The 26,858-nt window shown below is 65.1% G+C and overlaps 2 protein-coding genes across 7 annotated transcripts in view; one reads left to right on the top strand and one right to left on the bottom strand.

The window, feature by feature from the left end:
* ABCC2 (ATP binding cassette subfamily C member 2) overlaps nucleotides 1-12,286 on the top strand; it is an 84,339-nt gene extending 72,053 nt beyond the window's left edge. Inside the window, 6 exon segments of the mRNA XM_075934449.1 lie at nucleotides 379-480; nucleotides 3,213-3,356; nucleotides 6,051-6,209; nucleotides 8,595-8,761; nucleotides 9,298-9,492; nucleotides 11,510-12,286. Of these exon segments, the coding sequence (XP_075790564.1) occupies nucleotides 379-480; nucleotides 3,213-3,356; nucleotides 6,051-6,209; nucleotides 8,595-8,761; nucleotides 9,298-9,492; nucleotides 11,510-11,639 (897 nt within the window). The 3' untranslated portion in view covers nucleotides 11,640-12,286.
* Nucleotides 12,054-26,858, bottom strand: part of DNMBP (dynamin binding protein) — an 89,475-nt gene continuing 74,670 nt past the window's right edge. For all 6 annotated transcript variants that reach the window (XM_075934443.1, XM_075934445.1, XM_075934444.1 and 3 more), the window contains 9 exons: nucleotides 26,069-26,268; nucleotides 20,266-20,396; nucleotides 19,891-19,995; nucleotides 19,622-19,750; nucleotides 17,876-18,208; nucleotides 17,263-17,445; nucleotides 16,982-17,180; nucleotides 16,484-16,872; nucleotides 12,054-13,574 (listed from right to left, as the gene is read on the bottom strand). In XM_075934443.1, the coding sequence (XP_075790558.1) occupies nucleotides 13,389-13,574; nucleotides 16,484-16,872; nucleotides 16,982-17,180; nucleotides 17,263-17,445; nucleotides 17,876-18,208; nucleotides 19,622-19,750; nucleotides 19,891-19,995; nucleotides 20,266-20,396; nucleotides 26,069-26,268 (1,855 nt within the window). In that variant the 3' untranslated portion in view covers nucleotides 12,054-13,388. The remainder of the gene's footprint in view (nucleotides 13,575-16,483; nucleotides 16,873-16,981; nucleotides 17,181-17,262; nucleotides 17,446-17,875; nucleotides 18,209-19,621; nucleotides 19,751-19,890; nucleotides 19,996-20,265; nucleotides 20,397-26,068; nucleotides 26,269-26,858) is intronic.

The raw sequence follows: 26,858 nt of genomic DNA, 5'->3' as shown, positions 1-26,858 counted from the left end.
GGCTGGGGGTGCAGGGGCAGGTGTCCCGGGCGGGGCGGGGGGAGGGTGCGGGGTCGGGAAGGGCTGGGGGTGCAGGGTCAGGTGTCCCGGGCGGGGCGGAGGGAGGGTGCGGGGTCGGGAGGGGCTGGGGGTGCAGGGGCAGGTGTCCCGGGCGGGGCGGGGGGGGTGCGGGTTCGGGAAGGGCTGGGGGTGCAGGGGCAGGTGTCCCGGGCGGGGCGGGGGGGTGCGGGGTCGGGAGGGGCTGGGGGTGCAGGGGCAGGTGTCCCGGGCAGGGCGGGGGTCGGGATGGAGCAAGGAGCTGCTCTCTCGTGCGTTGAGGTGGGACGGGCAGGCCTGGGTGTTCCTGAGCCAGGGTCAGGGCCCGTCTCCGCTGTGCAGGTCACCCAGACGCTGAACTGGCTGGTGCGGATGACGTCGGAGCTGGAGACCAACATTGTGGCGGTGGAGCGGGTGCAGGAGTACGTGGAGGTGCAGAACGAGGTGAGGCCGTGGCCGGGGGCTGGGGGGCGCAGCGAAAATGGGCATCGAGGCATTTCTTGCGTCACGTGCATGTTGCTACCCAGCGTGCTTTGCAGATGAATGTAGGAGATAGCTGTGTAGAGAGTCTCTGGGTTAAGCGAAAAGGGGTAAAAAACGAGGGTGATATCATACTAGGAGTCTACTACAGGCCACCTAGCCAGGTGGAAGAGGTGGATGAGGCCTTTTTTAAACAATTAACAAAACTATCCAAAGCCCAAGATTTGGTGGTGATGGGGGACTTCAACTATCCAGACATATGTTGGGAAACTAACACAGCGAGGCACAGGCTATCCAATAAGTTTCTGGACTGCATTGGAGACAACTTTCTGTTTCAGAAGGTTGAAAAAGCTACCAGAGGAGAAGCTGTTCTGGATTTGGTTTTAACAAATAGGGAGGAACTAGTTGAGAACTTGAAAGTGGAAGACAGTATAGGGGACAGTGATCACGAAATAATAGAGTTCATGATCTTAAGGAAAGGTAGAAGGGAGACCAGCACAATTGAGGTAATGGATTTCAAGAAGGCAGATTTTGATAAGCTCAGAGAACTTGTAGGTAAGGTCCCATGGGAAGCAAGACTGAAGGGAAAAACAACTGAGGAGAGTTGGAAGTATTTCAAAGGGACGTTGTTAAGAGCCCAAAAGCAAACAATTCCGCTGTGTAGGAAAGATAGAAAATATGGCAAAAGACCAGCTAGGCTTAACAAGGAGATCTTGCATGATCTCAAAATAAAAAAGGAGTCCTATAAAAATGGAAACTAGGACAACTAACAAAGGATGAATATAGGCAAGCAACACGGGAATGCAGGGGCAAGATTAGAAAGGCAAAGGCACAAAATGAGATCAAACTAGCTACAGGCATAAAGGGAAACAAGAAGACCTTTTATAAATACATTAAAAGCAAGAGGAAGACCAAGGACAGGGTAGGCCCACTGCTTAGTGAGGAGGGAGAAGCAGTAACAGGGAACTTGGAAATGGCGGAGATGCTCAATGACTTCTTTGTTTCGGTCTTCACCGAGAAGTCTGGAGGTGTGCCTAACGTAGTGAATACAAGCAGAGAGAGGGTAAGTTTAGAAGATAGGATACACAAAGAACAAGTTAAAAGTCACTTAGGAAAGTTAGATGTCAGCAAGTCACCAGGTCCTGATGAAATGCATCCCAGGATACTTAAGGAGCTGATAGAGGAGGTATCTGAGCCTTTAGCTATGATCTTTGAAAAATCATGGCAGACGGGAGATTCCAGAAGACTGGAAAAGGGCAAATATTGTGCCCATCTATAAAAAGGGGAAAAAGAACAACCCAGGAAACTATAGACCGGTCAGTTTAACGTCTCTCCCAGGGAAGATAATGGAGCAGGTAATTAAGGAAATCCTATGCAAACACTTGGAAGGTAATAAAGTGATAGGGAATAGCCAGCATGGGTTTGTGAAGAACAAGTCATGCCAAACTAATCTGATAGCTTTCTTTGATAGGATAACGAGCTTTGTGGATAAGGGAGAAGCGGTGGATGTCATATACCTAGACTTTAGTAAGGCATTTGATACGGTCTCGCATGATATTCTTATTGATAAACTAGGCAAATATAACTTAGATAGGGCCACGATAAGGTGGGTGCATAATTGGCTGGATAACCGTAGTCAGAGAGTTGTTGTTAACGGTGCTAAATCCTGCTGGAAAGGGATAACAAGTGGAGTTCCTCAAGGGTCTGTTTTGGGACCCGTACTGTTCAATATCTTCATCAATGATGTAGATATTGGGATAGAGAGTACGCTTATTAAGTTTGCAGATGACACCAAACTGGGTGGGGTTGCGACTTCTTTGGAGGATAGGGACATAATTCAAAATGACCTTAGCAAGTTAGAGAAATGGTCAGAGGTAAAGAGGATGAGGTTTAATAAAGAGAAATGCAAAGTGCTCCACTTAGGAAGGAACAATCAGTTCCATACATACAAGATGGGAAGCGACTGTCTAGGAAGGAGCATGGCGGAAAGGGATCTAGGGGTCATAGTGGACCACAAGTTGAATATGAGTCAACAGTGTGATGCTGTTGCAAAAAAAGCAAATATGATTCTAGGTTGTATCAACAGGTGTGTTGTAAGCAAAACTCGTGAAGTCATTCTGCCGCTCTACTCTGCGCTAGTTAGGCCTCAGCTGGAGTACTGTGTCCAGTTCTGGGCGCCACATTTCAAGAAAGATGTGGAGAAATTGGAAAGGGTACAGAGAAGAGCGACAAGAATGATTAAAGGTCTAGAGAACATGACCTATGAAGCCAGGCTTCATGAACTGGGCTTGTTTAGTTTGGAAAAAAGAAGATTAAGGGGGGACATGATAGCGGTTTTCAAATATCTAAAAGGGTGTCACAAGGAGGAAGGAGAAAATTTGTTCCTCTTGGTTTCTGAGGACAGGACAAGGAGTAATGGGCTTAAAGTGCAGCAGGGGAGGTTTAGATTGGACATTAGGAAAAAATTCCTAACTGTCAGGGTGGTCAAATATTGGAATAAATTGCCAAGGGAGGTGGTGGAATCTCCCTCTCTGGAGATATTTAAGAACTGGTTAGATAGACATCTGTCAGGGATGGTGTAGACGGAGCTTGGTCCTGCCTTGAGGGCGGGGGGCTGGACTCGATGACCTCTCGAGGTCCCTTCCAGTCCTATTATTCTATGATTCTATCTACTACCCCTCCTCCCCCATCCCCAGGCGCCGTGGGTGACGGAGCAGCGCCCGCCCCCCGGCTGGCCTAGCAGAGGCGAGATCCAGATCACGGATTACCAGGCCCGGTACCGCCCCGGGCTGGATCTGGTGCTGCACGGACTCACCTGCGCCATTGCCAGCACTGAGAAGGTAACTAGCCTCTGGGACAGACCTCTCGGGGGCTTTGCTGTCAGCTGCTGTGCCAAGGTGGGAGGGGGAGAGGGACTGACGTTCTCACTGAGCCAGAGGGGGGCCCCAGATCGGGTCGGACCTGCCACGTGTCACAGGCCACCAGCCCCCGTCCTCCAAGCCCCACCCCAGGAGGCAGGACCGTGCTGCAGCAGAGCAGAGCAGGAGTACGTGGGGCAGGGGTCTGAGACCGTACCAAGATAATCCAGGGAACGTGAGCCGCCCGCCAGTCTGACGGGGACGCCTCTCCAGGCCGCTAGACCCTGAGCATGGGGCTAGGCTCAGCCCCGCAGCCAGTGTCTCAGCGCCAGCTGTTGCTAGCCTTTCTGCTTCCGAGCAGGGCCGCCCCACGACACTCCCACAGCACACACTGGGGGACGGGAAACGGTCCCTCCTGGCCCTGCCAGCAGACAGGAGGAAGCCCTGAAGCATGAATTTAAGGAACATGAGATATAAACCGCAAGGGCTTTCCTGGGTGTCCAAGCCCTGCCCCTCCCCGATAAGAGCACAAGAAGGATGCTAGTGGGTCAGACCTACGGCTGGGCTAGAGCCTTTGGGGGAAGGGCTCTGGGGGGTCAGACCCACGGCTGGGGTACAGCCTTTGGGGGAAGGGCTCTGGGGGAGGTCAGACCCACGGCTGGGATAGAGCCTTTGGGGGAAGGGCTCTGGGGGGTCAGACCCACGGCTGGGGTACAGCCTTTGGGGGAAGGGCTCTGGGGGAGGTCAGACCCACGGCTGGGGTACAGCCTTTGGGGGAAGGGCTCTGGGGGGGGGGTCAGACCCACGGCTGGGGTAGAGCCTTTGGGGGAAGGGCTCTGGGGGGGGGGGTCAGACCCACGGCTGGGGTAGAGCCTTTGGGGGAAGGGCTCTGGGGGGGGGGGTCAGACCCACGGCTGGGGTAGAGCCTTTGGGGGAAGGGCTCTGGGGGGGGGTCAGACCCACGGCTGGGGTAGAGCCTTTGGGGGAAGGGCTCTGGGGGGTCAGACCCACGGCTGGGGTCGAGCCTTGGGGGGAAGGGCTCTGGGGGGTCAGACCCACGGCTCAATGGTAGTGCCTTTGCTCGCTAGATCAGGAGGTGGCCGGTTCAAATCCAGCTGCCCATCTCTACCCCTTTCAGGGTTGGTCTGGCCATGATGCCTCTCGCAGTCCTAGAGTTCAAACATTGACTTGCAGCTGCTGTTTTGTTGTGCGATTACCTGGTTCTGGGAGCCCCCTGCTTACTTCTGCACAACTGGCACAAGCACCCGGTGACCCCGTCACGGGCCCAGCCCCGAACGCCTTCCGCTGCTGGCCCCCAGCCCAGCGCCTCACTCCTCTGCAGCCGGAGGGATCTAAACCAACGGGCGCTGGCAGTCCGCTCGCATCAGCTATTCCCCCGCCCCCGGCTGGCCCAGCTCTCTGCACCTCTCCCCGTCCGAATTCCTCTTCCTTGAGCATGCACCCGGTGGCCTCGTGGGGCCTTGGACGGCGGCTCCGGGGACACCTGGCCTGACACCTCCTAGCACGTCACGTCCACCCAGGCACCTCTCCCCGTCACCTCCCGCTCGCAGCAGAGGCTCGTGTGCAGCCCACAGAGCCTGCGCTGGAACTTTTGCAGGGGTGAATTTCCTCCCCAGGGGACGCGCGTTGTGCCAAGGGCAGCGGCGTTAGCAGCACGGGATACGCCCTGCTCGAGGGCCCTCCCTTGTCTGAGCGGCCACTCGCCTTCCCTTTAGCCAGTTCCCTAGTCGCCGTGTGAGTCTTGGCCTAATTCCCCTTTGCTAACGAGTCATTTGCCGTGCTGCCCTGGGCCGGCGCCCTGGAGCGCCCCCTGCACCTGGGCTGCCCCAGACGAGTGCCGCGCAGCAAACCCCTCCCCACGCTGGGCTCGCTCCAGCAGGTCCCTTTGCGACACTGGTAATGAGCACGCTGCTACTCAGCCCATCCCCGTCCCTAGGAGCTAGCGCAGCCTTGACACGCACCCACCAGCCCGACAGAGCGAGCTGCGCCCCAGCGAGGGCTGCCTGTGCAGGCCACCGCCATAGCGCTGTGCAACGCGCCCGTCACCTCTTCCTAAGCAGCACCTAGACGCCGAGCCCGCTGCGGGGGCCGACTGACTCCCTGCCTTAGTCCAGCTGCATACGGACGCTCCGCCTGTCACCTTGGGGCATGCCCGGCCCAGGCTGTATCTTCACTGGGCTGGATTGTCTGCTGTAAGCCGGGCACGGAGGTTTCATGCGTCGCTTCCAAGCGGCCGCTCCCCGCCTCGTCTAGCTGAAATGGCCTGGCCTGCTCCCCAGGCTGGAGCAGAGAATGGCAGGGGGGGGAGGGGGTGGCTCATCCCCTCTGCCTGGCCAAACCAGAGACCAGATCTGAGCCCAGCATCACAGGCCAGCCGAGGGGTCTGTGCCATGCAGCCTGGCTTTGCTGGCCCCGGGCTGTGAGCGCCGGGAAGCCAGGCAGCCGTGGAGTGAGCTACAGGGTGGGGCGCAGTCCTGGGCTTGGGGCCAGGAAGCACTGGGGGAGCCCGTTGAGCGTGGCAGCCGCCCCTGCCCGATGGCCGCTGAGGGGAAGCCAACCAGTGACGCGCCCCAGACCCGGTCGGGGAGGCAAAGGGCCACTGTGGCTGGAGCGAGGGCCCCCGGCGCCTCACCGCGCAGGCTGCTGTCTCCACAGGTCGGGGTGGTGGGCCGGACGGGGGCTGGGAAATCCTCGCTCACCAGCTGCCTCTTCCGGCTCCTGGAGGCTGCCGGCGGGAAGATCGTGATCGACGGGGTGGACATCGCCACCATCGGCCTCCATGACCTGCGCCGGAGCCTCACCATCATCCCCCAGGTGAGCTGCACGGGCAGGCCCAGGTGCTTGGCAGCTGGCCGGGGTTTCTCCGTGGGGCCCACGTGTGGCCTGGGCACCACCTGAGCTCTGGCAAGGGCTCAGCCACCCCTGTGCTCGTCCCTGGGCACGGGCTGGACTGCAGAGCGCGGGGGCAGCCAAGGGGGCAGTTGCCCCGGTGATTTAAAAGGGTCTGGGGCTCCAAGCTGCTCTCCTGAGGCTGCAGCAGCAGCTGGAGCACTGGGCCCTTTAAATCGCCACCAGAGCCCTGCACTGCTCGGCTGGTCTGTGCTGAGGGCTGGGCGGGGGAGACCATCCCCTAGGCCCCCCCCTTTCATCCAGGGCCCAGGCCAGGCAGCTCCCCGAGAATGCCAGGGCCTCCAGCTGGGGGCCTAACCCAGGCAGTAATCGGCAGCCAGCCTGCTGAGACCCACGTGCTGGCTCCTCCTCCCGTCTGCCAGGCCAGCGCCCAGCCCGTGAGGGCAGCGGGCGCAGCCTGGCCCAGCCGTGGGGAAGGAGCCTGCCCCGCCCAGCCTGTGAGGGCAGCGGGCGCAGCCTGGCCCAGCCGTGGGGAAGGAGCCTGCCCCGCCCAGCTTGTGAGGGCAGCGGGCCCAGCCTGGCTCAGCCGTGGGGAAGGAGCCTGCCCCGCCCAGCCCGTGAGGGCAGCGGGCCCAGCCTGGCCCAGCCGTGGGGAAGGAGCCTGCCCCGCCCAGCCCGTGAGGGCAGCGGGCGCAGCCTGGCTCAGCCGTGGGGAAGGAGCCGGCCCCGCCCAGCCTGTGAGGGCAGCGGGCGCAGCCTGGCTCAGCCGTGGGGAAGGAGCCTGCCCCGCCCAGCCTGTGAGGGCAGCGGGCGCAGCCTGGCCCAGCCGTGGGGAAGGAGCCGGCCCCGCCCAGCCTGTGAGGGCAGCGGGCGCAGCCTGGCCCAGCCGTGGGGAAGGAGCCGGCCCCGTCCAGCCTGTGAGGGCAGCGGGCCCAGCCTGGCCCAGCCGTGGGGAAGGAGCCTGCCCCGCCCAGCCCGTGAGGGCAGCGGGCCCAGCCTGGCCCAGCCGTGGGGAAGGAGCCGGCCCCGCCCAGCCCGTGAGGGCAGCGGGCCCAGCCTGGCCCAGCCGTGGGGAAGGAGCCTGCCCCGCCCAGCCTGTGAGGGCAGCGGGCCCAGCCTGGCTCAGCCGTGGGGAAGGAGCCTGCCCCGCCCAGCCTGTGAGGGCAGCGGGCCCAGCCTGGCTCAGCCGTGGGGAAGGAGCCTGCCCCGCCCAGCCTGTGAGGGCAGCGGGCCCAGCCTGGCCCAGCCGTGGGGAAGGAGCCGGCCCCGCCCAGCCCGTGAGGGCAGCGGGCCCAGCCTGGCTCAGCCGTGGGGAAGGAGCCGGCCCCGTCCAGCCTGTGAGGGCAGTGGGCGCAGCCTGGCCCAGCCGTGGGGAAGGAGCCGGCCCCGCCCAGCCTGTGAGGGCAGCGGGCGCAGCCTGGCCCAGCCGTGGGGAAGGAGCCTGCCCCGCCCAGCCCGTGAGGGCAGCGGGCCCAGCCTGGCTCAGCCGTGGGGAAGGAGCCGGCCCCGCCCAGCCCGTGAGGGCAGCGGGCCCAGCCTGGCTCAGCCGTGGGGAAGGAGCCGGCCCCGCCCAGCCTGTGAGGGCAGCGGGCGCAGCCTGGCTCAGCCGTGGGGAAGGAGCCGGCCCCGCCCAGCCCGTGAGGGCAGCGGGCGCAGCCTGGCCCAGCCGTGGGGAAGGAGCCGGCCCCGCCCAGCCCGTGAGGGCAGCGGGCCCAGCCTGGCCCAGCCGTGGGGAAGGAGCCTGCCCCGCCCAGCCCGTGAGGGCAGCGGGCCCAGCCTGGCTCAGCCGTGGGGAAGGAGCCGGCCCCGCCCAGCCCGTGAGGGCAGCGGGCGCAGCCTGGCTCAGCCGTGGGGAAGGAGCCGGCCCCGCCCAGCCCGTGAGGGCAGCGGGCCCAGCCTGGCCCAGCCGTGGGGAAGGAGCCGGCCCCGCCCAGCCTGTGAGGGCAGCGGGCCCAGCCTGGCCCAGCCGTGGGGAAGGAGCCTGCCCCGCCCAGCCCGTGAGGGCAGCGGGCGCAGCCTGGCTCAGCCGTGGGGAAGGAGCCTGCCCCGCCCAGCCTGTGAGGGCAGCGGGCGCAGCCTGGCTCAGCCGTGGGGAAGGAGCCGGCCCCGCCCAGCCTGTGAGGGCAGCGGGCGCAGCCTGGCCCAGCCGTGGGGAAGGAGCCGGCCCCGCCCAGCCTGTGAGGGCAGCGGGCTGGGCACACAGGGCAGGCAGTCTGTGGGGCTGAACAAAGTGCTCCGCGCTGGCCTGGGCCCAGAGCAGACTGGCCTGGGGCGGCGTCTCCCGTGTCTGCAGCCCTGGCTTTCAGCAGCGCCCGGCTCTGCGGCCGTCAGACCCTGCTGTGCTTGCAGGACCCGGTGCTGTTCTCCGGGCCCTTACGGATGAATCTGGACCCCTTTGGCCAGTACTCGGATGAGGAGCTCTGGAAGGCCCTGGAGCTGGCCCACCTGCAGGCCTACGTGCTGGACCTGCCCGAACGCCTGTGCTACCCCGTGAGCGAAGGGGGCGAGAACCTGAGGTAGGTGGCTCGCGGTGGGCGCGTGCCCCCTGCTGCGGGCCTGACTCCAGCTGCGACCGGGCAGAACGCAGCCAGACGGGGCCACGCACCAGCCCTCATGCTCCAGGTTTTGGACCACGGGTCTAGCGAATCCACAGGCGGGGCGGGGCGGGGCGGGGCGGGGGCGTTGCCCTGGCTCCTCACCAGCTTAGGGATGGGGCTGGTTTCCAGAGGCCATTGCTGTAGTGCTGCAGCTGCCTGGGGCACCAGGTGACCTGGATACCCACACGCTGTGGTACCCTACGCAGTGCAGTATTGGTGGGGGCTGCGGGGGGAGGGGTAAAGAGGAGGCCACAGCAGCTGCCTGCAGCCTCTTACCCCATCTCCAGAGCCCCTGGGGCTGCTGGTTAGCCACAGGCACTGGGCTTGCAGGCCTCCTGCCGGCGCCTGGCTGCACGCGCTGTCAGCTGCTATGGCAGGCCCGGCCCGGTGTGGCCTGGCTGCAGGCAGAGGTGGGGCTGGGCACGGTCCGTACCGGGTGTATTTTCCCCCCCTAGCGTGGGGCAGAGGCAGCTGTTGTGCCTGGCCCGAGCCCTGCTCCGCAAATCCAAGATCCTCATCCTGGACGAGGCGACAGCAGCAGTGGATCTGGAAACAGACACGTTAATCCAGACAACAATCCGGCACGAATTTGCCAACTGCACAGTCCTCACCATTGCCCACCGCCTGCACACGATCCTGGACAGCGACAGGTGTGGCGGGACAGGCCAGCAGGGGGAGGCACCTGAATAAAAAAGTCACCTGCCCCTTTAAGGGAGGCCATTTTGAATTCTGTTCTCCGCAGCACACCTCCAACTGGTGTGTCGCAGAACAGTTTTAAGAAACACGGATATATGCCATCCTGGCTAGCCAGGCGGGGGCGGGGGGAACGCCAGGCATGCTATACACCATCGGGGGGGACGAGGGGGAGAGAAAGGGGTGCTATATACCATCGTGGGGGGGAAAGGGGGAGAGAAAGGGGTGCTATATACCATCGTGGGGGGGAAAGGGGGAGAGAAAGGGGTGCTATATACCATCGGGGGAGAGGGGGAGAGAAAGGCGTGCTATATACCATCGGGAGGGAGAGGGGGAGAGAAAGGGGTGCTATACACCATCGGGGGAGAGGGGGAGAGAAAGGGGTGCTATATACCATCGGGGGGGAGAGGGGGAGAGAAAGGGGTGCTATATACCATCGTGGGGGGGACGAGGGGGAGAGAAAGGGGTGCTATATACCATCGTGGGGGGGAAAGGGGGAGAGAAAGGGGTGCTATATACCATCGGGGGAGAGAAAGGCGTGCTATATACCATCGGGGGGGAGAGGGGGAGAGAAAGGGGTGCTATATACCATCATGGGGGGGACGAGGGGGAGAGAAAGGGGTGCTATATACCATAGTGGGGGGGACGAGGGGGAGAGAAAGGGATGCTATATACCATAGTGGGGGGGACGAGGGGGAGAGAAAGGGGTGCTATATACCATCGGGGGGGACGAGGGGGAGAGAAAGGGGTGCTATATACCATCGTGGGGGGGACGAGGGGGAGAGCAAGGCGTGCTATACACCATCGGGGGGGGGGACGAGGGGGAGAGAAAGGCGTGCTATATACCCCCAGGGAAGGGAGAGCAAGGCGTGCTATATACCATTGTGGGGGGGACGAGGGGGAGAGCAAGGCGTGCTATATACCATCGTGGGGGGGACGAGGGGGAGAGAAAGGGGTGCTATATACCATTGTGGGGGGGACGAGGGGGAGAGAAAGGGGTGCTATATACCATCGGGGGGATGAGGGGGAGAGAAAGGGGTGCTATACACCATCGGGGGGGACGAGGGGGAGAGAAAGGGGTGCTATATACCATAGTGGGGGGGACGAGGGGGAGAGAAAGGGATGCTATATACCATAGTGGGGGGGACGAGGGGGAGAGAAAGGGGTGCTATATACCATCGGGGGGGACAAGGGGGAGAGAAAGGGGTGCTATATACCATCGGGGGGGGACGAGGGGGAGAGAAAGGCGTGCTATATACCCCCAGGGAAGGGAGAGCAAGGCGTGCTATATACCATTGTGGGGGGGACGAGGGGGAGAGAAAGGGGTGCTATATACCATCGTGGGGGGGACGAGGGGGAGAGAAAGGGGTGCTATATACCATCGTGGGGGGGACGTGGGGGAGAGAAAGGGGTGCTATATACCATCGTGGGGGGGGGAAGAAGGGGAGAGAAAGGGGTGCTATATACCATTGTGGGGGGGGAAGAGGGGTTAAGGGGTGCTATATACCACCCTGGCTAGCCAGGCGGGGGCGGGGGGAACGACAGGCGTGCTATATACCATCGTGACTAGTGGGGGGATGATCCTGTAGCCCCTCCATCCTGGACTTCCCTTGGTTGCCCAAAGCAGTTGCTGTCCACGCCGTACCGCCCAGCAACAGAGAGACGGGGTGGGGTGCAGGCAGGGCCCCCCCACCCTCGTGGCTCGGCAGGTGCACACCCCAGGGCCAGCAGGACGTGGCCAGATGCCCGTTGGCGGGTGCTGGGGGGTTCTACTTGCAGGTGGGGGAGGAGGGCTTAGAATCCCCCCCCGGGAAGGTGGGGCTGGGCCCTGTGCCACGCCGAGCCCAGCACTTTGCACAGGTAGTAGAGGGAAAGCTCTTGGCAGGCCCAAACCCAGTAAGCGCCTGGGAGCCCCTGGGGCTGGGAGAAGCTGTGCTGGGCCTGGGGCTCACCAGGGTGTGTCTGTGCTTGCAGGGTGCTGGTGCTGCACGCGGGGCACATGGTGGAGTTGGGCAGCCCGGAGCAGCTGCTCCAGCAGCAAGGCCTTTTCTCAGCCATGGCCAAGGACGCCGGCATTGCGAGCGCCCAGACCACGGTGCTGTAGGAGCCGGAGCCGAGGGACAGCGCCCTGCCCAGGCCTCCACCCCCTGCAGCGGGGACCAAAGGCGAGGGCCCGGCCCAGGGCCTCACCTCCCCGCCATGCCCCAGGGACAGAGCCCAGCCCTGCTGTGGTCACGCCAGTGCAGGCAGGGCCCCCGCAGGCCGTGGGCAGAGCCCTAGCACCCAGGGGACCGGCTGCCCCGCTGTGCGGCTGGGAGCAGCCTGGCTGCACTACAGGGACCATTGTACGAACCTTCCCTTCTTGGCCCATGGCCCGGCCTAGTGCTGCAGTCGGCAGCCTGTGGCTCCTCTCCCAGAGCGGGGCTGGGGGCAGCTGCCTTCGGGCTCCGCTGAGCAGCCTTCCCTGCAGGAACGGGGGTCGGGGCGAGTGACGCGCACGAGGGAGCCACAGGACACGTCAGGCCTCGAGCTTTAATGCAGCCCCCTCGCTGCGGCGCGCAGAACGCTGACCCCAGGGGAGGGGACTGCAGCCCTGGGCTGCCCCCCTGCATGGCCTGGGGTTAGGCTCTGGGCTTTACACCGAGCTCCCACAAACAATGTGACACTGCCCAGCCCCCCCACGCCTCCCTGAGGAGCCCCCCCCGATTGTGCCGCTGCAATTGTCTCTGTATAAAGAGGATTTAAACCCGCCTTGCTTTGTGTGGTGTGGGGGGAGGGTGCCAGGCGCGGCGTTGCCGGCACAGGTGCAGCATTGCCAGGGGCCAGGCGCAGCATTCCCAACACAGCCAGAGTGGCACAGGCGCAGCGTTGCCAGGGGCCAGGTGCGGCGTTGCCAGCACAGCCAGAGCGGCACAGGTGCAGCATTGCCAGGGGCCAGGCGCAGCGTTCCCGACACAGCCAGAGCGGCACAGGCGCAGCGTTGCCGGTCGCGGCGTTGCCAGCACAGCCAGAACGGCACAGGCGCAGCATTGCCAGGTGCCAGGCGCGGCGTTGCCAGCACAGCCAGAGTGGCACAGGCGCAGCGTTGCCAGGTGCGGCGTTGCTGGGCGCAGCCAGAGCGGCACAGGCGCAGCGTTGCCAGGGGCCAGGTGCGGCGTTGCTGGGCGCAGCCAGAGCGGCACAGGCGCAGCATTGCCAGGTGCCAGGCGCGGCGTTGCTGGGCGCAGCCAGAGCGGCACAGGCGCAGCATTGCCAGGTGCCAGGCGCGGCGTTGCTGGGCGCAGCCAGAGCGGCACAGGCGCAGCATTGCCAGGTGCCAGGCGCGGCGTTGCTGGGCGCAGCCAGAGCGGCACAGGCGCAGCGTTGCCGGTCGCGGCGTTGCTGGGCGCAGCCAGCAGGCCCCAGGCGCTCTTCTGCAGCCCATCTCCCAGCTCCAGCCTGTGCCCCTGCCTGCTGAGGACAGGCAGGCGGGGGGGGGGGGGGGGGCAGGCAGGGGCCAGAGGCAGGGGCAGGGGCAGGCAGGCAGCAGCGCTTGGCCCCGAGTGAGGGGCATCTTGCTCCTGGGACTTGGCGTTGCTGTGTCCAGCCAGGCCCTGCGCAGATGGAAGGGGAAGCTACTTGCCCTGCTGGGAGGAAGAGACAGGCCAGGCGGCAACGTTCATTCCTGCAGCGCTGTCACCTCCCTGCCCACAGGGGCCTCGCGCCCAGCCCACTGGCCACACGGCCGGGCTTGCGGCGGGCTGGCGTTGCACACGGGCTCCTCAGCCCAGCAGGCGGCCCAGCCCCGCCCAGCCCCGCGTGTCCAGCTGGGATTAAGGCACCGGGATGCAGTCTCTCCGAGGGTGGCAGAGCCTCACGTATACTCCGTCTTCCGGATGTAACTGGACGGCACGTAGCCCTGCTTGCCACGCGCCTCAGCCAACCACCACTCTCGATTGCCTGTGATGTCTTCGAACTGCAGGATCCTGAGTCTCTGATTGGCTGACACACTCAGCTCATTTGGACTTCGGCCTTTAAAGGTGTAGACAGCATAATAGACCTGGAGGGGCAAGGGGACAAAGCAGGTCAGAGCTGGGCTGGGCCTGAGGAATGACAGGCCAGGATCAGCACATCGTGCAGCTCTTTGGGCAGTGTGAGGATTTCTCTGACTCACTGAGAGGGAAACTGAGGCACAGCAAGGGGAAAGGACAATCTCCTTGGCCATACTGGGTGTCCACAGTCCATGCAATCCCGCATCCTGTCCTCCAACAGTAGCCAATGCCAAGTGCCCCGGAGGGACTGAGCAGGACAGGGATCCATCCCGCTACCCAATTCAGAGTTACTAGTAAACAGAGGCTAGGGACACAGCCCTGTCCACCCTGTCATAGAGGGACCCATTCCCCATGAATTTACTTAGCTCCTTTTTTAACCTTGTTATAGTCTTGGCCTTCACAACATCCTCTGGCAAAGAGTTCCACAGGTTGACTGCATTGTGTGATGAAAAACTTCCTTTGGTTTCAAACCTGCTGCCTATTAATTTCATTTGCTGATCCCTGGCTCTTATGTTATGAGAAGGAGTAAACAACAGTAAACTACAAAGGATGTAGTTATTAACGGTTCGCAATCCTGCTGGAAAGGGATAACAAGGGGGGTTCCGCAGGGGTCTGTTTTGGGACCGGCTCTGTTCAATATCTTCATCAACGATTTAGATATTGGCATAGAAAGTGTCCTTATTAAGTTTGCAGATGATACCGAGCTGGGAGGGGTTGCGACTAATCTGCAGGATAGGGTCATAATTCAAAATGATCTGCACAAATTGGAGAAATGGTGTGAGGTAAACAGGATGAAGCTTAATAAAGACAAATGTAAAGTGCTCCACTTAGGAAGGAACAATCAGTTTCACACATGCAGAATGAGAAGCGACTGTCTAGGAAGGAGTACGGCAGAAAGGTGTCCAGGGGTCATAGTGGACCACAAGTTGAATATGAGTCAGCAGTGTGATGCTGTTGCAAAGAAAGCAAACATGAATCTGGGATGCATTAACAGGTGTGTTGTGAGCAAGACACGAGAAGTCATTCTTCTGCTCTACTCTGCACTAGTTAGACCTCAGTTGGAGAATTGTGTTCAGTTCTGGGCACCGCATTTCAAGAAAGACGTGGAGAAATTGGAGAAGGTCCAGAGAAGAGCAACAAGAACGATTACCGGTCTAGAGAACATGATCTATGAAGGAAGACTGAAGGAATTGGGTTTGTTTAGTTTGGAAAAGAGAAGATTGAGAGGGGACATGAGAGCAGTTTTCAGGTGTCTAAATGGGTGTCATGAGGAGGGAGAAAACTTGTTCATCTTGGCCTCTGAGGATAGAACAAGAATCAATGGGCTTAAACTGCAGCAGGGGAGGTTTAGGTTGGACATTAGGAAAAAATTCCTAACTGTCAGGGTGATTAAACACTGAAATAAATTGCCCAGGGAGGTTGTGGAATCCCCATCTCTGGAGATATTTAAGAGGAGGTTGGATAAATGTCTCTCAGGGATGGTCTAGACAGTATTTGGTCCTGCCATGGGGGCAGGGGACTGGACTCAATGACTCTCGAGGTCCCTTCCAGTCCTAGTGTTCTAGGATTAACACTTCCTTACTAAATAAAATCATGACTAGTGTGGAGAAATTAAGACCTCTTCCATACCCTTCCCATGCAGAAAATCCCAGTGTTATTATTCCTGTCACATACAGAAGCTGTTCTCAAGCCCTCAGCATTATTATTGCCCTTTACTGAACATTTTCCAATGCCAAGAGATCTTTTCTGAGATGGGTGAGCACGTCTGCAGACATCTGCACGATGTGGGTGGACCAGGGATTTATATAGTAGCAATGTGTGTGTGTCTCATTGTTATTCCTTTTCGTAATGATCCCTAACCTGCCGTTTGGTTTCCTGACTGCTGCAGTGGGTGTTTTCAGAGCGCACTGGGTGTTTTCAGAGCGCGCGGGGTGTTTTCAGAGCGCGCCCGGGGTGTTTTCAGAGCGCGCGCTGGGTGTTTTCAGAGCGCGCGGGGTGTTTTCAGAGCGCGCAGGGTGTTTTCAGAGCGCGCCCGGGGTGTTTTCAGAGCGCGCGCTGGGTGTTTTCAGAGCGCGCGGGGTGTTTTCAGAGCGCGCAGGGTGTTTTCAGAGCGCGCCCGGGGTGTTTTCAGAGCGCGCGCTGGGTGTTTTCAGAGCGCGCGGGGTGTTTTCAGAGCGCGCAGGGTGTTTTCAGTGCTCCCAGATCTCCTTCCAGAGCAGTAACAGCTCATTTAAACCCGTCACTCGATGGCTGCTCTGGAGCTTGCTTCCCAGCGCCCGTGACCTTTCACGTACCAATACTGAATTTCACCTGCCGTTGCGCGGCCTGTCACTCAAGTGTTGTGAGATCCCTTTGCGGCACTTCACAGCCTGCTTTGGACTTTGCTATCGTGAGCAGGTTGGGATCATCGGCACATTGCGCCACCTCCCCGATAACCCTTTCTCCAGATGGTTTATGAATGGGCTGCATAGGATGGGTGCCAGGACAGACCTTGGGGGACCCCGCTAGTTACCTCTCTCCACCGTCTGTTAGCCTGTTACTGACCCACGAAAGACTCTTAGCCCCTGGCAGCTCACTTCGGTGAGGGACCCTGTCTAAGGCTTCCTGGCAACCTGAGCACCCTCTGGCCACTGGGTCCCCCGTGGCCACATGCTGGTTGACCCCTGGAGGAATTCTAGGGCATCGCTCCCCGGGCCTTGCCCTGCTCACTACACGCAGTACGGCGAAGGGCTGGTGCTGAGGGCAGGCGTTTCCCTGCTGCCCTGCGCTGCAGAGACCAGTCCACCCTTCTCCCATGCTCCTCACAAGGGACGGGAGCGAGAGACCAACCCTGGCTCCCTATGCTAGCACTCCTTCCCGAGGGGCGGCCTTTGCTCAGCCAAGGGTGTGGCCTGCAGCCCCACCCCGGGGCGCTTACCTGGTTGCCCTCAGACTCGCTGCTCTCCAGCCCAGAGTCTCTGTCGTCCACGGAAGGGGCCGGCCTGAGAAGCCCACTGCGGGTGTGGGAGCTGCCGCTCGGCTCAGGACTGGAGTGTGGGTGAGCTGGTGCAAGGCTGGACTCCCCAGGCCCCGTTCTATCAGAGGCGCTGGCGTCTGGCTCAGGGGGGGTCCCCAGAGAGCAGCAGGGACCCCCCTGAGCGGCACCCTGCGGAGATGGCTGGGTGAAGGTGCCGGTCGTGCCGCTGGGGTTGAAGGAGCTCCCGTGTTCAGACTCACTGGAGGAGTGGCTGCCCACCGAGACATCGGAGTGGCTGCGCCGGGGGTTGTAGGGCTTCAGGAAGGAGCTGTACACGAAGCCTTTGGTCACTGCAGAGAAGGGAGGGGCGGGTCAGAGATGAAGGGGAGAGCACAGGAGACAGGCCCAAGAGGGCACCTCCCCCGGATTACGGTTTGCTGGAGGCGCGAACCCACCTACCTCCATTGTCAATGAGCCAGCGGTTCTGGCTGCCCATGGGGTCCTTCTTCTTGAGCACCCCCACGAGATCCCCCTCCAGCAGCGAGACGTCCAGGTCCTGCGCGGCATTGACATTGCGCTCGGCCTGGAAGAGTTTCTCCGGGGGGTACCTGGCCAGGAGGGCGGCTCGGAGCTCACCCGACTGCAGCATGTAGCTGGGCTGGAGGGGAACATGGAATCCATGAGAAGGCCCTGCCGGGCTCCCCAGGCCCAGCCCCTGAACCAAGGTGGAGGGGACTCACCAGGCCCAGGAGCGGCTGCCGCCTGGCAGACTGGCGCTCCATGCTCCTCCTCTCCAAGGGTCTCTTGGCAGCCGCCTGGGCCTCCGGGAAGAAGGTGAAGGCCTGGAGCTGCTGGAGGACTCGGCTGTGCTCCTCTTGGAAGATGGCGATGAGGTTCCCTTCCCTGCCGGCCACCCGCAGCAGCTGGCAAAGGGGCAGAGGCAGGAAGCCGACGTCAGCAGAGCTGCGCAATCCCAGAGACCCAGCAGCCATAGGGGAGCTCAGGAGACAAGCCAGAGGCTGGTCTAGGATCTCAGCGCAAGGCCTGAGCCAGGCACGGAACTGCCCCTCGCCCTGAGCGGGTCCCTAAGGTGGGGTGGGGCGGGGCGGGGCCTCCCTCACCTCCCCCGCGGTGCCCACCCAGACAGAGGGGAGTCCTGCCGATCCAGCAGCCCCAGCCACTTGGAGCAGGGGAGCCGACAGGCGCAGCCTTGAGGGGAGGCCAGAATCTGACGCGACGGCAGCCGCTGCACACAAGGGGACAAGCTTCCGGCAGCAGAAGCTCCCCTGGCAGCTGACGCCACGAGGCAGGAGCAGCTGCTCTCCCCTGCCAGGCCGGGCGGTGGGCACTCACCGACAGCAGGGGCCGCAGCTGCCCCAGGGCCAGGTGCACGAAGTGGCAGTGGGCCCTGGCATAGCCCCGCAGGCAGCTGGCAAACAGCTCCTTGGCGCAGCGCTGGAAGGCGGGCAGCTCGTCCAGCAGCTGGGCGTTCAGCGCCTCGTAGTTGTTGCGAGCCGACTGCAGCTCCTCCAGCGTCCGCTTGTCCTTCAGCTTCTCCGCCCGCTCCGTGCAGTTGTGGAAGTCCAGGAGCTTGTCGAAGCGCTTCTGCACCAGCTTGTGTGGCCCCGAGAACATGCTCAGCAGCTGGCTGAGAGGGGCGATCACCAGCCGCTCCGCCCTCTCTCTCTGGAAGACGGAAACGAGAGGCGGTGAGGGGCAGCCCCCTGCTGCCTGCTCTGCCCGGGCAGACGGCTCTTGGATTTACCCCGCTAGCTGCATGCGTCCCAGTGCAGGGCTCCTCGCTGTGCCCCCGCGACAGCGGAGTCCTCTCGGGGGCACGAGCCGTGCACTGAGAGTCGGGGTCCATCAGCCTCCCGCAGCGTCGTCGGATCCCTCCTGGTCACCCCGACCCCCGAATCTTCCCTCTCTCCCAGGTACATGCAGAGCGGCCTGGCGCGCTTTCTGGGTGGTGCCCGAGGGGCCGGGTGGGGGGAGGGTCAATCCCCCACAGGGTAAGACTGCATGCTAGGCACCCCTTTGTCAGCAGTGTCAAACACCCGCTTCACCCGAAACCCTCCCCCTCCGGCTCACACCCCCTGCTTCACCCGAAACCCTCCCCCCCCCCCGGCTCACACCCCACGTTTCACCCGAAACCCTCCCCCCCCGGCTCACACCCCCCGCTTCACCCGAAACCCTCCCCCCCCCGGCTCACACCCCCCGCTTCACCCGAAACCCTCCCCCCCGGCTCACACCCCACGTTTCACCCGAAACCCTCCCCCCCGCGGCTCACACCCCCCGCTTCACCCGAAACCCTCCCCCCCGCGGCTCACACCCCCCACTTCACCCAAAACCCTCCCCTCCCGCTCACACCCCACGTTTCACCCGAAACCCTCCCCCTCCGGCTCACACCCCCTGCTTCACCCGAAACCCTCCCCCCCCGGCTCACACCCCCCGCTTCACCCGAAACCCTCCCCCCCCCGGCTCACACCCCCCGCTTCACCCGAAACCCTCCCCCCCGGCTCACACCCCACGTTTCACCCGAAACCCTCCCCCCCGCGGCTCACACCCCCCACTTCACCCGAAACCCTCCCCCCCGGCTCACACCCCCCGCTTCACCCGAAACCCTCCCCCCCGGCTCACACCCCCCGCTTCACCCGAAACCCTCCCCCCCGCGGCTCACACCCCACGTTTCACCCGAAACCCTCCCCCCCCCGGCTCACACCCCCCACTTCACCCAAAACCCTCCCCTCCCGCTCACACCCCACGTTTCACCCGAAACCCTCCCCCCCGGCTCACACCCCCCACTTCACCCAAAACCCTCCCCCCCGCGGCTCACACCCCACGTTTCACCCGAAACCCTCCCCCCGCGGCTCACACCCCACGTTTCACCCTAAATCCCCCTCTGTTACCATAACTCTCCGTCGGTTACGTTTTGCCTGTGACTAGCTAGTAGAACCCAGCCTCCCACCCGGCCCCACAGCCTCCTGCAGCTCCAAGCAGCAGGCCCCCCGCCCAGCTGGCTCTCTGCAGAGGACGTGCCGGAAGCTGCGCTGTCAGGGCCACGTTCCCCGCAGGGCCCGCGGGAGCAGGCTCACTCACGAAGCTGGAGAAGAGCTGGTCGCTGATGAGCTGGTGCACGTTCTGGAGCTGCTCCAGATCCCCGCTGCCCTGCCGCCTGCACAGCTCCCACATGCTTGCGGCTGCCTGCACCTTCCCACAGGCCGACTCCTAGGCCAGGGACACAGCAGTGAGCGCACGGCCCCTGCTGCTGAGGGCTGGCCAGAGCCCCCCCGCTCAGCCAGCGCCCCGAGACCAGGCCCCGCCCCGAGTGCGGCTCCCCCCCGGCCGCCAGTGGCGCGGGGACTCACCCGGACGTGCTGCAGGTAGAGGGAAAGGTCGCGGATGAAGGATTTGATCAGCCGCTCCTGCATCCGGAAATTCTTCTCCGTCTCCTCAAAGGCCTCGTCCTTCAGCTGGGACAGAGAGTGGCTCAAGGCCCAGCCCCGACTATCCACGGGGCACAGAGCAGAGACAGGCCTGGGCAGGGCAGCCCCCGGGCAGCGAGGGGAGGGGCTGGGCCCTGGCTGCCTCGGAGGCAGAAGCCCTGGGACGACAGAGGCCCAGGCTCTGCCAGCCCCCCTTGCGCGCCGGTTCGGGATCCCCAGGCGAGCCGCAGGGGGCACCGCCAGCGGGGAAGGCCCGCGGGACCCGCTTCCCTCTGCTCCCGCGGCCTGACGGCTCACCTGGGGGGCCAAGCCCGTGAGCTGCTTGAGGTGGCTGCTGACACGGTTGGATTTCTTGATGATGGAGTGGAAGTTGAGCTTCGAGATCTTCTCCATGAGGCTGTCCTCGTCCCCCTTGCGGTACTTCAGCACTGGGGCGGGAGCACCGGGAGTCAGAGCCACACGCGGCAACGGCCCCGCGCCACGAGACTGAGCCCGGCGCTGCCTCTCCCAGACCCCTCCCTGCGCCACGAGACTGAGCCCGGCGCTGCCTCTCTCCAGACCCCTCCCTGCGCCACGAGACTGAGCCCGGCGCTGCCTCTCTCCGGACCCCTCCCTGCGCCACGAGACTGAGCCCGGCGCTGCCTCTCTCCAGACCCCTCCCCGCGCCACGAGACTGAGCCCGGCGCTGCCTCTCTCCGGACCCCTCCCTGCGCCACGAGACTGAGCCCGGCGCTGCCTCTCTCCAGACCCCTCCCCGCGCCACGAGACTGAGCCCCGGCACTGCCTCTCCCAGACCCCTCCCTGCGCCACGAGACTGAGCCCGGCGCTGCCTCTCTCCAGACCCCTCCCCGCGACACGAGACTGAGCCCCGGCGCTGCCTCTCCCAGACCCCTCCCTGCGCCACGAGACTGAGCCCGGCGCTGCCTCTCTCCAGACCCCTCCCCGCGCCACGAGACTGAGCCCGGCGCTGCCTCTCTCCAGACCCCTCCCCGCGCCACGAGACTGAGCCCGGCGCTGCCTCTCTCCAGACCCCTCCCCGCGCCACGAGACTGAGCACGGCACTGCCTCTCCCAGACCCCTCCCTGCGCCACGAGACTGAGCCCGGCGCTGCCTCTCTCCAGACCCCTCCCTGCGCCACGAGACTGAGCCCGGCGCTACCTCTCTCCAGACCCCTCCCTGCGCCACGAGACTGAGCCCGGCGCTGCCTCTCTCCAGACCCCTCCCCGCGCCACGAGACTGAGCCCGGCGCTGCCTCTCTCCAGACCCCTCCCTGTGCCACGAGACTGAGCCCGGCGCTGCCTCTCTCCAGACCCCTCCCTGCACCACGAGACTGACCCCTCCCTGCGCCACGAGACTGAGCCCGGCGCTGCCTCTCCCAGACCCCTCCCTGCGCCACGAGACTGAGCCCGGCGCTGCCTCTCTCCAGACCCCTCCCTGCGCCACGAGACTGAGCCCGGCGCTGCCTCTCTCCAGACCCCTCCCTGCACCACGAGACTGACCCCTCCCTGCGCCACGAGACTGAGCCCGGCGCTGCCTCTCCCAGACCCCTCCCTGCGCCACGAGACTGAGCCCCGGCGCTGCCTCTCTCCGGACCCCTCCCTGCGCCACGAAACTGAGCCCGGCGCTGCCTCTCTCCAGACCCCTCCCTGCACCACGAGACTGACCCCTCCCTGCGCCACGAGACTGAGCCCGGCGCTGCCTCTCCCAGACCCCTCCCTGCGCCACGAGACTGAGCCCGGCGCTGCCTCTCTCCGGACCCCTCCCTGCGCCACGAAACTGAGCCCGGCGCTGCCTCTCTCCACACCCCTCCCTGCGCCACGAGACTGAGCCCGGCGCTGCCTCTCTCCACACCCCTCCCTGCGCCACGAGACTGAGCCCGGCGCTGCCTCTCTCCAGACCCCTCCCTGCGCCACGAGACTGAGCCCCGGCGCTGCCTCTCTCCAGACCCCTCCCTGCGCCACGAGACTGAGCCCGGCGCTGCCTCTCCCAGACCCCTCCCTGCGCCACGAGACTGAGCCCCGGCGCTGCCTCTCTCCGGACCCCTCCCTGCGCCACGAAACTGAGCCCCGGCGCTGCCTCTCTCCAGACCCCTCCCTGCGCCACGAGACTGAGCCCCGGCGCTGCCTCTCTCCAGACCCCTCCCTGCGCCACGAGACTGAGCCCGGGGCTGCCTCTCTCCACACCCCTCCCTGCGCCACGAGACTGAGCCCCGGCGCTGCCTCTCTCCGGACCCCTCCCTGCGCCACGAAACTGAGCCCGGCGCTGCCTCTCTCCAGACCCCTCCCTGCGCCACGAGACTGAGCCCCGGCACTGCCTCTCTCCAGACCCCTCCCCGCGCCACGAGACTGAGCCCCGGCGCTGCCTCTCTCCAGACCCCTCCCTGCGCCACGAGACTGAGCCCGGCGCTGCCTCTCTCCACACCCCTCCCTGCGCCACGAGACTGAGCCCGGCACTGCCTCTCTCCACACCCCTCCCTGCGCCACGAGACTGAGCCCGGCACTGCCTCTCTCCAGACCCCTCCCTGCGCCACGAGACTGAGCCCGGCGCTGCCTCTCTCCAGACCCCTCCCTGCGCCACGAGACTGAGCTCGGCGCTGCCTCTCTCCAGACCCCTCCCCGCGCCACGAGACTGAGCCCCGGCCCTGCCTCTCTCCAGACCCCTCCCCGCGCCACGAGACTGAGCCCCGGCGCTGCCTCTCTCCAGACCCCTCCCTGCGCCACGAGACTGAGCCCGGCGCTGCCTCTCTCCAGACCCCTCCCTGCGCCACGAGACTGAGCCCGGCGCTGCCTCTCTCCGGACCCCTCCCTGCGCCACGAGACTGAGCCCGGCGCTGCCTCTCTCCGGACCCCTCCCTGCGCCACGAGACTGAGCCCGGCGCTGCCTCTCTCCAGACCCCTCCCTGCGCCACGAGACTGAGCCCGGCGCTGCCTCTCTCCAGACCCCTCCCTGCGCCACGAGACTGAGCCCGGCGCTGCCTCTCTCCGGACCCCTCCCTGCGCCACGAGACTGAGCCCGGCGCTGCCTCTCTCCGGACCCCTCCCTGCGCCACGAGACTGAGCCCGGCGCTGCCTCTCTCCAGACCCCGCCCTGAGCCACGAGACTGAGCCCCGGCGCTGCCTCTCTCCGGACCCCTCCCTGCGCCACGAGACTGAGCCCGGGGCTGCCTCTCTCCACACCCCTCCCTGCGCCACGAGACTGAGCCCGGCGCTGCCTCTCTCCACACCCCTCCCTGCGCCACGAGACTGAGCCCGGCGCTGCCTCTCTCCACACCCCTCCCTGCGCCACGAGACTGAGCCCGGCGCTGCCTCTCTCCACACCCCTCCCTGCGCCACGAGACTGAGCCCGGCGCTGCCTCTCTCCAGACCCCTCCCTGCGCCACGAGACTGAGCCCCGGCGCTGCCTCTCTCCGGACCCCTCCCTGCGCCACGAGACTGAGCCCGGCGCTGCCTCTCTCCAGACCCCTCCCTGCGCCACGAGACTGAGCCCGGCGCTGCCTCTCTCCAGACGCCTCCCTGCGCCACGAGACTGAGCCCGGCGCTGCCTCTCTCCGGACCCCTCCCCGCGCCACGAGACTGAGCCCCGGCGCTGCCTCTCTCCAGACCCCTCCCCGCGCCACGAGACTGAGCCCCGGCGCTGCCTCTCTCCAGACCCCTCCCTGCGCCACGAAACTGAGCCCCGGCGCTGCCTCTCTCCACACCCCTCCCTGCGCCACGAGACTGAGCCCGGCGCTGCCTCTCTCCGGACCCCTCCCCGCGCCACGAGACTGAGCCCCGGCGCTGCCTCTCTCCAGACCCCTCCCCGCGCCACGAGACTGAGCCCCGGCGCTGCCTCTCTCCGGACCCCTCCCCGCGCCACGAGACTGAGCCCCGGCGCTGCCTCTCTCCAGACCCTTCCCTGCGCCACGAGACTGAGCCCCGGCGCTGCCTCTCTCCAGACCCCTCCCTGCGCCACGAGACTGAGCCCCGGCGCTGCCTCTCTCCAGACCCCTCCCTGCGCCACGAAACTGAGCCCCGGCGCTGCCTCTCTCCACACCCCTCCCTGCGCCACGAGACTGAGCCCGGCGCTGCCTCTCTCCGGACCCCTCCCCGCGCCACGAGACTGAGCCCCGGCGCTGCCTCTCTCCAGACCCCTCCCTGCGCCACGAGACTGAGCCCCGGCGCTGCCTCTCTCCGGACCCCTCCCCGCGCCACGAGACTGAGCCCGGCGCTGCCTCTCTCCAGACCCCTCCCTGCGCCACGAGACTGAGCCCGGCGCTGCCTCTCTCCGGACCCCTCCCTGCGCCACGAGACTGAGCCCCGGCGCTGCCTCTCTCCAGACCCCTCCCTGCACCACGAGACTGAGCCCGGCGCTGCCTCTCTCCAGACCCCTCCCTGCGCCACGAAACTGAGCCCGGCGCTGCCTCTCTCCAGACCCCTCCCTGCGCCACGAGACTGAGCCCGGGGCTGCCTCTCTCCAGACCCCGCCCTGCGCCACGAGACTGAGCCCGGCGCTGCCTCTCTCCAGACCCCTCCCTGCGCCACGAGACTGAGCCCGGCGCTGCCTCTCTCCAGACCCCTCCCTGCGCCACGAGACTGAGCCCCGGCGCTGCCTCTCTCCAGACCCCTCCCTGCGCCACGAGACTGAGCCCCGGCGCTGCCTCTCTCCAGACCCCTCCCTGCGCCACGAGACTGAGCCCCGGCGCTGCCTCTCTCCAGACCCCTCCCTGCGCCACGAGACTGAGCCCCGGCGCTGCCTCTCTCCAGACCCCTCCCTGCGCCACGAGACTGAGCCCCGGCGCTGCCTCTCTCCGGACCCCTCCCCGCGCCACGAGACTGAGCCCGGGGCTGCCTCTCTCCAGACCCCGCCCTGCGCCACGAGACTGAGCCCGGCGCTGCCTCTCTCCGGACCCCTCCCTGCGCCACGAGACTGAGCCCCGGCGCTGCCTCTCTCCAGACCCCTCCCTGCGCCACGAGACTGAGCCCCGGCGCTGCCTCTCTCCGGACCCCTCCCTGCGCCACGAGACTGAGTCCCGGCGCTGCCTCTCTCCGGACCCCTCCCCGCGCCACGAGACTGAGCCCCGGCGCTGCCTCTCTCCAGACCCCTCCCCGCGCCACGAGACTGAGCCCGGCGCTGCCTCTCTCCAGACCCCTCCCCGCGCCACGAGACTGAGCCCGGCGCTGCCTCTCTCCAGACCCCTCCCCGCGCCACGAGACTGAGCCCGGCGCTGCCTCTCTCCGGACCCCTCCCCGCACCACGAGACTGAGCCCGGCGCTGCCTCTCTCCAGAACCCTCCCCGCGCCACGAGACTGAGCCCGGCGCTGCCTCTCTCCGGACCCCTCCCCGCGCCACGATACTGAGCCCCGGGGCTGCCTCTCTCCAGACCCCTCCCCGCGCCACGAGACTGAGCCCGGCGCTGCCTCTCTCCGGACCCCTCCCCGCGCCACGAGACTGAGCCCGGCGCTGCCTCTCTCCAGACCCCTCCCTGTGCCACGAGACTGAGCCTCGGCGCTGCCTCTCTCCAGACCCCTCCCTGCGCCACGAGACTGAGCCCGGCGCTGCCTCTCTCCGGACCCCTCCCCGCGCCACGAGACTGAGCCCGGCGCTGCCTCTCTCCGGACCCCTCCCCGCGCCACGAGACTGAGCCCGGCGCTGCCTCTCTCCAGACCCCTCCCTGCGCCCACGAGACTGAGCCCGGCGCTGCCTCTCTCCAGACCCCTCCCTGCGCCACGAGACTGAGCCCGGCGCTGCCTCTCCGAGACCCCTCCCTGCGCCACGAGACTGAGCCCGGCGCTGCCTCTCTCCAGACCCCAGACCTCCACCCCGCCCGGCCATGGCCCCGCCCAGCCGTCCTTCCCCTCCCACCTGCCCTCCGCCCGGCCACGGCCCCGCCCAGTCGTCCTTCCCCTCCCACCTGCCCGCCTCCTGGCCACGGCACCAACCCCTCCTTCACCTCCCACCTGCCCTCCTCCCGGCCACGGCACCGCTCAGTCGTCCTTCCCCTCCCTCCTGCCCTCCGCCCGGCCACGGCACCGCCCCCTCCTTCCCCTTCCCACCCTGCCCTGGAGCCCTGCTGTCACATCCGTTCCACGGCAGCTCGCTGCCACACGCCCTCGGTGCTCACCCAGGTCCTTGCGGCGCTTGTGCTCGTTGATGTTGCCGTTTATCTCCTTGGCTGCGAGGACAGCAGCGGCCAGGGGGGCATGGTCAGGGTGCGAGTCGGGCGTGGCGCTCAGCAGCTCCATCAACAGCAGCGGGTAGCGCATCACCCTCTGCACCGGCTTGATGAGGAAGGAGCCCAGGTTGATGTAGTTTGTGCAGCCCCTTGGCAACGAGCAGGAAAGAGACGCACCGAGCTTCAATCCAGCGCCACGCAACGGCGCCTCCCCCAGCCAGCTCGCCCGGGCGCCAGGAACGCACCCCAGTGACTCCCGCCCCCCTCCCCAGGCTCCTAGAGCCCCAGGCATCCACCCCCAGCCAGCTCGCCCGGGCGCCAGCACGCACCCCAGTGACTCCCGCACATCAGTGACACCCACCCCCCTCCCCAGGCTCCTAGAGCCCCAGGCATCCACCCCCAGCCAGCTCGCCCGAGCGCCAGGCACGCACCCCAGTGACTCCCGCACCCCTCCCCAGGCTCCTAGAGCCCCAGGCATCCACCCCGAGCCAGCTCGCCCGAGCACCAGGCACGCACCCCAGTGACTCCCGCACCCCTCCCCAGGCTCCTAGAGCCCCAGGCATCCACCCCCAGCCAGCTCGCCCGGGCGCCAGGCACGCACCCCAGTGACTCCCGCACCCCTCCCCAGGCTCCTAGAGCCCCAGGCATCCACCCCCAGCCAGCTCGCCCGGGCGCCAGCACGCACCCCAGTGACTCCCGCACCCCAGTGACTCCCGCCCTCCTCCCCAGGCTCCTAGAG

Source organism: Pelodiscus sinensis, chromosome 8, assembly GCF_049634645.1.
Source record: "Pelodiscus sinensis isolate JC-2024 chromosome 8, ASM4963464v1, whole genome shotgun sequence".
NCBI lineage: Eukaryota > Metazoa > Chordata > Testudines > Trionychidae > Pelodiscus > Pelodiscus sinensis.
Note: the sequence above shows the minus strand (reverse complement) of the source record. Positions and strands in the feature narration are given on the sequence as shown.